This window comes from Eurytemora carolleeae, unplaced genomic scaffold (genome assembly GCF_000591075.1).
Source record: "Eurytemora carolleeae unplaced genomic scaffold, Eaff_2.0 scaffold68, whole genome shotgun sequence".
In the NCBI taxonomy this organism is placed as follows: Eukaryota; Metazoa; Arthropoda; class Copepoda; order Calanoida; family Temoridae; genus Eurytemora; species Eurytemora carolleeae.
In genome coordinates this window covers 458865-472107 of record NW_019396093.1, presented here as the reverse complement: position 1 = coordinate 472107, position 13243 = coordinate 458865, and the positions used below count along the sequence as shown (strand labels likewise).

The 13243-nt window shown below is 29.9% G+C and overlaps 1 protein-coding gene across 1 annotated transcript in view; it reads right to left on the bottom strand.

Annotated features, from left to right (window-relative positions):
• Positions 1 to 11110, bottom strand: part of LOC111694702 (uncharacterized) — a 12513-nt gene extending 1403 nt beyond the window's left edge. Inside the window, exons 1-14 of the mRNA XM_023463691.1 lie at positions 11055 to 11110; positions 10102 to 10149; positions 9569 to 9645; positions 9289 to 9387; positions 8635 to 8718; positions 8130 to 8206; positions 7785 to 7842; positions 7490 to 7567; positions 7047 to 7105; positions 5829 to 5892; positions 5358 to 5441; positions 2867 to 2911; positions 2077 to 2134; positions 595 to 691 (exon numbers count right to left, since the gene is read on the bottom strand). Of these exons, the coding sequence (XP_023319459.1) occupies positions 595 to 691; positions 2077 to 2134; positions 2867 to 2911; positions 5358 to 5441; positions 5829 to 5892; positions 7047 to 7105; positions 7490 to 7567; positions 7785 to 7842; positions 8130 to 8206; positions 8635 to 8718; positions 9289 to 9387; positions 9569 to 9645; positions 10102 to 10149; positions 11055 to 11100 (974 nt within the window). The 5' untranslated portion in view covers positions 11101 to 11110. The remainder of the gene's footprint in view (positions 1 to 594; positions 692 to 2076; positions 2135 to 2866; positions 2912 to 5357; positions 5442 to 5828; positions 5893 to 7046; positions 7106 to 7489; positions 7568 to 7784; positions 7843 to 8129; positions 8207 to 8634; positions 8719 to 9288; positions 9388 to 9568; positions 9646 to 10101; positions 10150 to 11054) is intronic.
• Between the last annotated feature and the right edge of the window lie 2133 nt (positions 11111 to 13243).

The window sequence follows — 13243 nt, the reverse complement described above, 5'->3', positions numbered from 1 at the left end:
GGGGGGGGGGGGGGGGGACTTTTCCCAGGCCACACCCCTAGCATACATCTATGTAATAGAACAAGATGTTCATATATATGTTCCCTCTGGCTGGCCAAACGGCTGGACAGAATGGGCTGAAATTTTTTGAGGACACTCATTTTTTTCATGGGCCCTTTTGCTAGTTCTATGTAATAAAACAAAACATTTGTTTATATGTTCCCTATAGCTGGCCAAACGGCTGTACCGAATAATCTGACATTTCTTTAGGGTGTAACATAGCCTAAAAATTCTAAAATTTATGTTTTTCAAAAATCGATATTTTTTTTTAAATCGAAATTTTGAAGAAAAAAATTTTAATTTTACGGGCAACGCCAGGCACTTCAGCTAATATAAAATAAGAAAAAATATATAAAATTGGAAAAATAATCTGTGTTTTTATCATCAGATATAGATACATATTCACTATTTAAAATTTTTTAAATATTACGCATGGCTGGACACTTCTTGTAAAGCCATGTTTTAGTTCCAAGCACGGGAAAACGGCGGGCGTAAATATGAGTGAATAAACCCAGGCAACGCCGGGCTCCAACTAGATGTTTATAAAATACTTACCATGGATATGAACAAATAGGGAGAACTGTTTTATCAATAAGAGCCAAATTATCCTTGTTTAGAATTTTTAAAAATGCTGTCCGCATATTTTTCTCACCTAAAACATAAAAACTTTAAACAGGAGCAAAATATTTACAATTTTCTAGTATATTGTAGAGTACAGTACTTTGATAATATAAGCAGAATGTGATAAACATATATGTACAATTCAAAATAAATATTTAAAAAATGTATTCTTTACTGGTTCCTACTTGGGTTTAATCATGTGATATAATCCATAAAGCTCACATTTTCCATATAAAGTTTTGTAAGGCTCAGCTTTGGACATTTCTGGCTCAGCAAAAAATTTATCAGATTCTTATTTCTTTTCATTTTATTTAAAGATTTAAGATTTATATATTGTTTGGAATCAGATTTTGTAATGATGGAAATTTTCATTGTCTCCGTTAAAAAAGCAATTTGATTTACTATGGTAACTGGGTTTTTTTTCTATCGAAAACCTTTTTGAGAGCACCCCTTTAATTGGCCTCTCAAATCCAGACATTTCTGAGAAACTTTGACTCACGTTAAATTTAAATAAATTGCAAGTAAGCTTAAAATCTTTTAAAATCACAACAATGAGGAGATATTGAAAAGAAGAAAAAAGTTTCAAATTTCTAATATGTTACTAAATAAATATGCTTGTTCATACTTGTGCATAAAGTTAAAACTAGAGGAGGTTCGAGATCACAAAGTTGTAAATACATATGTCAGCTACAGCTGGATTACAAAGGAATCTATATCTATACATATATATATATATTGGATACTTTCGATGAACCGATCGGGCCAAGATTTTGTATGGAAACCCAAATGTCCGCAGGAACTGTCAAAATTAAAAATTTTAATCAGATAAAAATGTCGAATTTTATTTTGTTTTAAATTGCGCTTAACTAACATTTGATAAGGAATTAAAATGGAGAATTTTAGATCAAGCATTATAATCTAAAGGTGTTGCTAGGTGTTTGGTTAAATTCCAATATGCTTTTTCCCAAGTGGCAACTTCCCAAGGGTATTTTTCCAAGTTGTATCTTCCCAAATGTTTAATTTCCCAAGCAGCAAGTTTCCAAGTCTGCCCTTGCCGTAGTGCTCGGCCCCCAAACTATTTTAGCCGCAGCGCTCGGTCCCTAATTAAATAGTCTTTAATATTTAGAGCTTCGGTCTATCCGGGATTCAGCCTGCAACGCCTCAGATGGCCTCACCTAACCTTTGGGAAGTTGCCGCTTGGGAAAATGTACATTTGGGAAGTTGACACTTTGGAAAATACCTCTCGGAAAGTACCTAATACAGTAAGAAAGGGGCCCTTTTAGCCTAGTTTAATATGATATAATAAAACCTCGTTGGATATAATGTAATATGCTATGTTATAATATATATTTTTGGTTTATTTGAACTCCCAGTATCTGCATAGAGTGAAGATTACGATGAATAGAAGTTGCTTACATAGCTTGCATGTCTCCTCATTAGAGGATTGTGCTGGCCTAGCGGGATATTCAGAATCCTAAATACACATAATCTTACAATTATTTTCAAATTGTTTCATATATAGAAAGTTGTAATGTCTGTTTATTTTAAATGTCTGTTTGTCTGTTTGTTGGACCGATCATAAACAGATTTGTTTCAAATTTTGATTAGGGAATTTGGGAGAGCTTGGATTTGAAATTCTTAGTTGAGTTGATTAACTTTAATTTCGAAAATTTATTTTCCCGGTAAAATTGATCAAGTGCGGGTAAACGGCGGGAGTAACTATGTGTAACCAGGGTAACGTTGGGTTCCCAAGCTAGGGGAAAATATAATCCCACTAAGAATCAAAAGATGCCCCCCCCCCCCGTCCTTCCTCTATGTGAACTTTGAATAACAAGATTACAATTACAAAATAAACCCTGGCTATTTCTCTGTGTTTATTTTGCTACAAAAAGTTTTGGTCTTCTAAAATCTTCGGGCTTTCTGCGTACAAGGCACTTTTACATCAAACATAAATCATTTAAAATTAAATATTTGGGATCAGAAAGGGAAAAGGTATATTAATAAAAAAAAATTGTATTATCAACATTAAGTTTGTTTTGGCATTCATTTGGTGTGTATATGACATGAATGGTCATTCCACAAATACAAAAAGATTAACATAGTATGCATGGGCCAAAATAGAAATCAACATGTTCATTGCCATGTTTTAGTGGATTCAAGAAACATATATTTAGGTCTTGTATTTCTAATGTTTTATTTTCCTTACCTTCTTCAATAATGATTTTGCACAAAAATTCAGTTCTTGGCATATCTAGAAAATAAATTGAGTTCTTGGCATATCTAGAAAATGAATTCAGTTCTTTGCATATCTAGAAAATAAATTCAGTTCTTGGCATATCTAGAAAATAAATTCAGTTTTTGGCATATCTAGAAAATAAATTCAGTTCTTGCATATCTAGAAAATATATTCAGTTCTTGGTATATCTAGAAAATATATTCAGTTCTTGGCATATCTAGAAAATATATTTAGTTCTTGGCATATCTAGAAAATATATTCAGTTCTTGGCACATCTAGAAAATATATTCAGTTCTTGGCATATCTTAAAAATATATTCAGTTCTTGGCGCGGCATAGGTAGAAAATATACTCAGTTCTTGGCATATCTAGAAAATAAATTTAGTTCTTGTTATATCTAGAAAATAAATTTAGCTTGATTTTGATGAATTTTATAAAAAAATTTAAATGTGCTAATTATGTATATTCTATAGAATCTCCCTAAGGGGTGGCTGATTTATTTGATACACTGCACGATGTACAGTGTACATTTCTGCACTGTTTGCTCTATCTGCTTGAAAATCGGCCCGGTACCTGAAATGCACCGAAGCTTCCAGTGTGATATCTACATATTCAGGCTTTTTGTGTAATCCTTTTCTTAGCTAATAGCTATACATAGATATACGTTTTCGAATCTAAAGGAATTGAGTCTTAGTCAAAATTTCAAATTTGTAAATCTATGTATCTTCGCAACCTGTGGGTTTTTCAATCTTCGATTAATTGATCTAACATAATTCATAGTTAAAACAGGTGTAGGACATTGCGTTGCAAAGATAAAGGATTTATAAAATCAGAGTTAGTTGCAAAATCTCAATTCCTTTGAGACAAAATTTGGAAATAATGAAAAAAATGTGTTTCTTGGATGTAACTCTTTAATAAACCCGACCCTTTAGATAAATTTTAATTTTCTTTATTCAAATTTCAATTGAGCATAAATCTCATTTCTTGGAAGAAAAAGTCGGGTTTAAATCAAATTCTTGAAAACTTTTTAATTCAGCGGTTTCAAAAAGAATTGTGACATGATATAGAAGTGAATTCTCAGTAACTGGAAAACTCTAGACTAAGTTCCCCGATTTAAAACTGGTTTGTCTATTTTGTATTGAATATAATTCAACTCAGAATAATTAAAAGTGCTTGTTTTTCATTTTCTGTTTCCTAATAATTTTGATTTTTAGTAATTATATTTTGCAGATCTGATTTTAAACGATGTTCGGTCTTGTCGTCACAATATTTATTGCAGAAACATTTTTTAATATATATCTATTAATAAATTTAGCTTGTCTGTCGGGTGTATGTTTGTCTCCAATAATCGTCAATACGGCTGAACCGATCGGGCCCAAATTTTGTGTGAGGCCTCAAGTGGCACCAGGGAAGGTTTGTGAATGATCAAAATTTAAAAATGTGCCTCCATCAAAATTCGATTTTATTAAATTTTTAAAAATTTTGAAAGTCTAAGAAATTTTTTTGGTGAAATCCGCGAACTTTTTCTGTTTTGTTTTATAATGTGCACAAAGAGAACATGTCAACAATTAAAAAGGAAATTTGACGCTTCGCGCCCTAAAAGCCTAGTATTTAATACTTACTCTTACTTTTCACTCTGCTATAAATACAATCTTGTGAAGACGTTGTCGTGATCCAACGGAAAATTTTGTTCGAAAAACAAAAGAAGATTTTGTTCTCCCAACTCTAAACCCAGTCAAAAGATTTTGAATAAAATTTGTAACAAATGAGAATTGTGGTAGAAAACAATATATTTTAAGAGTACTCCACAAAATTTTCTCTGTGAAATTAAATCTCTTGAATTTCACAAATATTTAAATTCCAAAAAAAGGTATTTAACAATTTAGCTTATCCAAATATTTAAATTCAAATAAAATAATATTGTTAGAAATAGTATGTATTGTTAAATATACATGTTCTATGTTTTGCAAAAAGATATATCTGTTATCTATATCTTTGAAATTGTGCAACAAAAGTTTTAATTTTTAGTAAAGAATTTTATTTAGACACTCGCACAAGATGCATCAGCAAAAACGAACAAAACCATCATTCTTATATTTGATTTTTTAAAGAAACAATTTTTTGTTTATTAAAGCAAAGGAATGGAATCTTTGCCTCAAACCCAAATGTTTAAATAGTTTGAAATATCTAAGGTTTACAACATTCGGTTGTAAAGTATATAAGGATTAGAAAATCAGAGTTGGTAATTTCTGAATATATATTTTTCATTTTCTATTTATATTTTTTTAAATAAATCTATTTGATGAGATTTCTGAATAGTTCTTGTATAATTGAAAACTAATGCATGCCCAATCCTAAGCATAGAATATTTTACTATGTCATTTTCTATTTATATTTCTTGAAATAAATCTGTTTTACCCCCTTCTATATAAAGTGAACAGACATAAATCCATTAGATTTACCAAATCGGCAGAAATTTTATCTCTTAGCATTTTCTCAATACGGTCTGTATATTCTGCTACATAGCTTTCACAAACACTCACATCCTGAATCAAAGGCTACATTGAAGATTCATTGTCACACTTTTTTTCGTGTTGTGCTGAATAGCGCCGATTAAAAAATATTTTTGGACTTTAGAATTTGCTTTTTATAATTTTTGTATCGAAGTCTTGAGCACGGATCATTTCGTTTAACTTATTTTCTTGTTCATTAATTCCGGTCTCTGAAGGGGTTTGAAGTTTTATTATTATCAAGAAGCCTGTAAACGTAATTTCATGTGACCTTCCATGTTAAGATGACAATGCCCGATTTACAACGGTATATCCTTAAGAACACTTAGTCTGATAAAATATGAATTATTTATCAATGTTTTTGTTTCTTTAAACTGTTACTTTCCCTTGTGGTTTCCCATTAAAAAGATTTATTTGACTTACATATTCTATTGAGCAGAAGGCAAACAACTGATTCTTTATTTTCTCTTTTCGGATTTTAAGATCACTGAGAAATATTTAATATTTTAAGATCACTGATCATTCTCTGTAAAATAAAAGTATCTTGTGAATAATTATTCGTTGCCACAAACTAAAATTTTCTAATCCTTAATTCTTTGCAACCTGATGTTGAAAACATTTGATATTTTAAACTTAAATTTTTTAATCTAACAAAATTTATAGTTTGAAATATCTAAGGTATACAAGATAATGTTGCGAGGATATAGGGATTAGAAATTTTTTAATAGTAATTTGAGAAAAATCAAAAATTTTACTCTTAGTTAAAAAAGCTCCAAGAAATAGTTAAAACGGTTATTTTAATCTAATTTAACTGCAATTGATACTGTACATTGTAAGCTGGTCTACGTCAAGGTTATATAATAAGGTTGGTTATTCTCCATAAACTCAAATGTCTCCTAAGATAGATAGATAAAAACTTCATATGACGTCACTCTCGCCTCTATTATTAGTGACGTCATATGAGGGTTTTATCTATCTATCGTAGGAAACGACATTTTCCGTGCATTTGAGTATACAACCTTGGTTTAAGTTAAACAAATTAATATCAAATATTTGTTCCTGTCACTGACATCAATAGAGTAGATTAGGTTGGTACATAAAGTACAAGTGACTGGGGTAGGCTCATTAACGTTCTGAAATATATATATGACTTCAAAGTAGTAGAAAGTATTAAAAATTTTAATTGTTTCACCCACGTTAAATCGGGTAAATTTGCTTTTTCATACTTGATCAAATAAAGGGTAGAATTATAAAGGATGTAGAATGCAGGGTAGCACGGTAGAACTATGAAGGATGAAGATGCAGTTAGAACTTGGAAGAATATAGAATGAAGGTTAGAACTATGAAGAATGTAGAATAAAGGTTAGGACTAAGAAAAATGTAGAAAGTAGGTTAGAACTTTGAAGGATGAAGACGAAGGTTATATCTATGAAGAATAGAACTATGAAGTATGTAGAATGTGGGATAGAACTATGAAGGATAAAGATGAAGGTTAGAACTATGTAGAATATAAAATGATGAGTAAAACTATGAAGGATGTAGAATACTAAAGAAGTTACGAGGTCACAAAGTCGTACTAGTAATGACACAAAAATTTGACCTTTTCCTTCTGCCTAGTTGACATTGCACCGCGCATTTTACGGCTTAACCCTATTCCTTTCTGGGTCTTCTGGGTCACATGCTTCAATTGTTTTACAAACCTAAACGAATATAAAGTGTATCCCTATATTTTTGCAACTCAATGTCGTAGACCTTAGCTATTTCAAACTATAAATTCTGTTTGATGAAATTTGATGAAGTTTAAAAATGAAAGATTTACACCATCAGGCTACAAAGATATAGAGTTTAGAACATTTGTGGCAAAGGCTCGATTTCTATGAGTGATTTTGTGATTGTGTTAGAGATATTCTTGTGTTTTCTTCTTAATAAGGCAAACAATTTTCCCGTCTTTGCTAAAGAAATGCACACTTAATTTTTTATAAAAACCAAGGCTTCAAATGAGAGTCTGCTTTAATTTTCCATTCTGATTTGAATGTATATATTAGAAAGAAAACCATATTGTCTTTAATTTTAGAATTTTATACCGATTGTGAGAATAGTGGATTTCTCAGCTTGTTTTCCAAATCTTCGAAAACCTCATCGAGATAATTTTCACATGCTTTCTAAAAAATGAATATAGATTTAATCTAGAAAATATGCTATTAGTGGTAGTAGAAACAGTAGTTGTAGTAGTGGAACATTGTGCATTATTATTATTATTATTATTATTATTATTATCATTATTATTATTATTGTTATTATTATTATTAGTATGATTTATCAATATTATTATCAGTATTATTAGTAATATTGGTATAACTATTGATATTAAAATAGTACCTCTGCAAAGCAGAAAGGATAAAGTGTTTGTTTTATCGCCTCTACATTTGTTGCATTACTACAAATTGACTATTCAAAATGCTACATTTCATAAAAAACAAATTCGAGAAAATAGATTAAAAATCCTAATTTTAAAATTTCCATACACATTGGTACCCTTTAAAAAGAAACAATAGAAAGCTGTTATCTTAAAGTTTACATAGCATTATCAATTTTAAGGTTGAAAACAGTTGTTTCTTAGATGGGCTACAGTTAAGAATCGTAAATGCATTTTTAAAATAATAATAATGGAAAAAACTTCAGCCATTATATTTCATAATTTTTGTTAAAATTTGAAAATAGTTCCTGACTGAGTTTTGTAAACTGTTAAGAACATATTTACAGATACTGCAGGACTCATAGCCTAACATACTCAAATTCACCTAACAAAAGATATACATACGTTACAGTGACCCAAAGGTTGCTCAAAGGCTCTCACAATAAGATTGATAAGAATTTTTTCAAGTACTTTTTTAAAACTAAAGCCAAAAAAAGTGCTTTATAGTTTGCAATGTATATGTCTAGGGCACTAAAAAAGTATAAATGAGCTAGGAAGGTAAAAAGTCAAATCAGTCTTGAAAATTAATGCAACATTTCGAAGCAGTTTGGATCTTCGTGACAATCATTTTTGTTTAAAAAATCAACCGAAAGTCATCTTGTTTTTGGTCACAGAAAATATATAACACCCCCCCCCCCCTCCTGAGATTCCCTCTAAAAACTCCCTTGCCCCCCTCCCCCTCCCCACTGGCTTTCATAAAAAGGTTCTAAAAGAATATTCAACTTGTTACTTTGCCAAGTTTTGGTCACTTGCCTTCGTCATTTTTTCAGATGGACTACTGCAAGCACTGAGGGACGTGCACAGAGCAGATTCATCTTGAAAAACATGCTGAAGAAACTAAAAGAAGGATTTGTTATTTTAAGAGTTGAAGAGAGACATGCCACGTGGATTTAACGGTTATGTGAATATTTCAGAAAGCTGTGACTTTCGATCACAATTTGACCCATTAAACATTTTTAGCCTTTTTTCTTACATATTTTTTTTATCGACATATGCATTTTGAATCCAAAAGTATTAAATAAACAAATCAGTAAGTTAAAAGATTGTTGAGTTATAGACCAACACATGTTAGATTTCATATAGAAGAAACTGAATTCTGCTCACTCATTATGGTTAGACCGGGGTAATACCCAACCTTTCTCTAATCAATAATGTTATTGTTTTTTTTTCTGTTTTGCTAAATGTTTGATTCTTACAATTTTCTCCATTGTCTCTCCAGCAAAAACCCACGTGTCATTTTACAAAAAACCTTAATTTAAAATATTCAATGTTCAAAGTTATTTGTTAAATAAAGGGTAATATAAATTACGCTTGTTTTCAGTCCCTTTAAGAAGGTTTAAATATAAATTTTCAAATATTTTTTTTGTCAAGATTTAGTCAGATCTTAGTTTTAATGCTTTATCTAACCTGGGTCAAGTCTAGGGACATGTTCTGAGAAATGATTTTACACTCCGTCTTTTTTTCTGAATTCTTCTTGTAAAGCATATTGCAGAACTCACTTAAAACCTGTTCATATTTGTGTTTTTAGTTCCATGAATTATTATTTGCGTCAAAGCTTGAACATTGTAGATGCTTATTATCTTATAAAGCAATCATAAAGTTCTTTTATGCCAACTTACAGATAAATACTCAAATCTTTTTACATAAAAATTGAAAAAAAATAATAAAATAAAGAGTTATAAGATACCTTTTGTAAGTTTTCAGCTGTTGAATTGTTAAGAACGAACTCTCTCACGTAAATACTCGTCAATTCACACATTTCACCTGAGAAGAACAAAGGATGAGACTTTAGAGACTACTTTAAAGATTTTATTCCGTCTTTAGAGACTACTTTACAGATTTTATTTCGTCTTTAGAGACAACTTCACAGATTTTATTCCGTCTTTAGAGACTACTTTACAGATTTTATTCCGTCTTTAGAGACAACTTTACAGATTTTATTCCGTCTTTAGAGACAACTTTACAGATTTTATTCCGTTTTTAGAGACAACTTTACAGATTTTATTCCGTCTTTAGAGACAACTTTACAGATTTTATTCCGTCTTTAGAGACAACTTTACAGATTTTATTCCGTTTTTACATTTAAATTTAGTTGTTATACCAATTTCCCTTTTTTCTTCAATTTGCGTTTCATATTTTGTTACTGAACCATTAATTCATTAATTTTATTTGCAATTTAAACAATTCAGTTTTGTAATTTTCTAAGATAAAGGGACTTACATGTAAATGAATTCTGATTTGCAGTCTGAATCTCTTTCACCCAGTTATCTAATAATATGCATTAAACAGGATGTCAAAAAAAGAAATAATCAATAAAGTTACGTTTACACTCAAAGAGTATTTTAAAAAATCCTAAATTCTACTACCAACAGTACTTTATACAAAATATTCGTAAAGTTGTAAACTGAAAATGTTTGTGAGGAACTTCCGGAAAAAAGTCCTCGATAAAAAGTATCATGACTTTTTTCCTAGGATTTAATTTAAAATGACTTTATTTAATTTTGAACTTTTTACTGGTGTTTTTTGGATTTTCTCGAAAAAATATAATTATTTTCAAAATAAATTTTTTCAATTGAAATGAAAATAAAATTTAAATCAACTTTATTTTTTTACACGAACGTTTTAAAAAAATTACCTATAACATTATTTTTTGGCATGGACTTAAATTTTCTCTATAGCTCGAAGGTTCTCGATAAAGAGAAAATTTCTGTTCAGAAACTTTTTAACACTGCGAACCAAAATAACAGTGTTATAAATAGTTATTTCCAATTACTTTCTTTCTCATGAATTTCGATTGATGCTGAACTGATTTTCTCTTTGGTTCTTTTTGTGTATGTGTTTTTTTTTAAATGTTATTATTCAATTAAAGAATTTGGTTAACATGCAGGGGGGCTCAGCTAAAACAGCCCCAGGCTATTAAGTCCGCCTGCTGCGGAAAATAATATTTTACATAGTGTGATTTTTAAAAGTTAATTCTAAATATTGTTTTTTTTTCTGCAGAAATAAATGATTTGATTTGATAAATAAATTCTAAAAAAGTGAAGATGATGCCAATATAACAAAGATAAAGCTTATTTGCCTAAATATTGGATTCTCAGTGTAAAGACAAGAAAACCTCATTAAATATATTTTTTAATTTTTAACTTAACGATATTTATTATTATAATACAAACCTGCACTTGATAAACCAAAAGGCAAGAGAAGGAAAATTAGAAACATTTTAATTCTTGAATGATAAAGATTTTGTTATTATTTGAAGCATTTAATATAGGAAGTGTAGCTTGAAAGATTTTGGTAGTTAGTTGCAGCTTCTAGTAGTATTATCTTGTAGTGATCAGCTTATAGTTGCATCATGTTCTAGTAATCAGCTTATAGTAGTATTATCTTGTAGTAATCAGCTCATAGTAGTATTATCTTGTAGTGATAAGCTTATAGTAGTATTATCTTGTAGTGATCAGCTTATAGTAGTATTATCTTGTAGTGATCAGCTTATAGTTGCATCATGTTCTAGTAATCAGCTTAAAGTAGCATTATCTTGTAGTGATCAGCTTATAGTTGCATCATGTTCTAGTAATCAGCTTATAGTAGTATTATCTTGTAGTGATCAGCTTATAGTTGTATCATGTTCTAGTAATCAACTTATAGGAAGTACGTATTATCTTGAAATAATCAGCATAAAACAATTATTAAATGGAAGTAGTCAGCTCATAGCAAGTAATATATCTGTCAGTAATTAATAACAAGCACTATCTAGTAGTGATCAGTTTACAGTAGTATTTTTGTTTCACTTTTGGTATTTGGTAGCTAATCAGCTAATCAGCTAATAACGAGAACCTTAATATCTCTAAATATCTGTCAGTAATCAGCGATAAGTAAAAAAAGTAAAATATTAAAAAGTTTATCTGTTAGTATTTAAGGTAATTTTAGCTTAAATACAAATTGTATATCTGGTAGATTCGCCAGCAAATATTTGAGATTAATATAGATCGCTTTGCTAACTTGAATGTATTTATTTGTGTGTTTTTTAATTAAGTAAAGTTGCAGCAACAGTCCTAGAGAATCAAGATTTATGTTTTAACTCCTATAAAAAGGAGGATTTACTTGGCCTAAGAGAAAACTTTAGTTTTCTACAAACATTGGAGAATTTGGAAAATGCAGAAATACAATTTAGCGTTATATCAGAAAAGCAAGTAAAACAATACGACCGATAATTTGTAAAGTTAAACATATTTTATCGAAAATTAGTTAATTTGAATTTTCCAGAGAATACAAATATTTTTTGCTTGCGAATATCAATGACCTATGATTTATGATCTGTGGTTGCTAGAAAGGAATTGAGTCTTTGCCACAAACTCAAAGGAATTGAGTTTTTGCCACAAACTCTGAGTTTCAAATCTCTATATCTTTGCAACCCATTGTAGTAGACCTTAGATATTTCAAACTATGAATTCTGATGGATCAGATGACGTAAGTTTGAAATATTAAAGGTATACACCCTCGGATGGAAAAGATATAGGGATTAGAACATTTGAGTTTGGCAAAGACTCATTTCCTTTGTTAATACAGCTTTATCTTTTCAACTTAATATTTCTAGTTTAGATTGTTTGATCTTACAAAATTTATAGTTTGAAATATCTAAGTTCTACGACATTAGGTTGCAAAAATAAAGGGATTAGAAAATTGGATTTTGTGGCAAAGACTCAAATTCCTACAATTTTTTATCTTTTTTATGCAAATTTCAGAATGAGGAATTTAAAATAATATTTCCCTTTTTTCTCCCATGGTGCAAGCGCAAAGTAGGCCTTCTGAAAATGATTTTTAAAAGGGCAAATCTATAAAAATGTTTTTAACGTTTTGAGTTTTGATGTTTTAAAAAAACCCCTCTGTATAAATTCGAAAAATTGTTTTGTTGAACAAAGACTAAAACGTGTAGAAATAAATTACATGAATACTCTTCACAATAAGAAAGAAAATAAAGTAAATGTAAACTTTATTTTCCCCCGAAATATTATAGAGGTTTTTAGATCAGATGTTGCAGTGTTGGTTATGAATACAAAATGGAAGATTTATGCTGCTGCTGTAATATTTGCAAATATTCAAATACTGCGGAGTAAGAAACAAATCTTTCAGAAAACACGAATGAAAATGTTCTAATCTGAGCGCGGATACGTTTAAACTCCAAAATATCCCGATCTGACTTTATCTTAATTTTGATAATAGGTTTTGATTAAACAAATTTATCAATTTGATTTGCACAACTTGATTAAATTATCTGAAGTTTAAAAATATCTAAAAATTAATCAACAACTTTTTAGACAGCGTCGACTTTGAAGTGTCGCAACGCTCAAGTAGTCAGCTCATA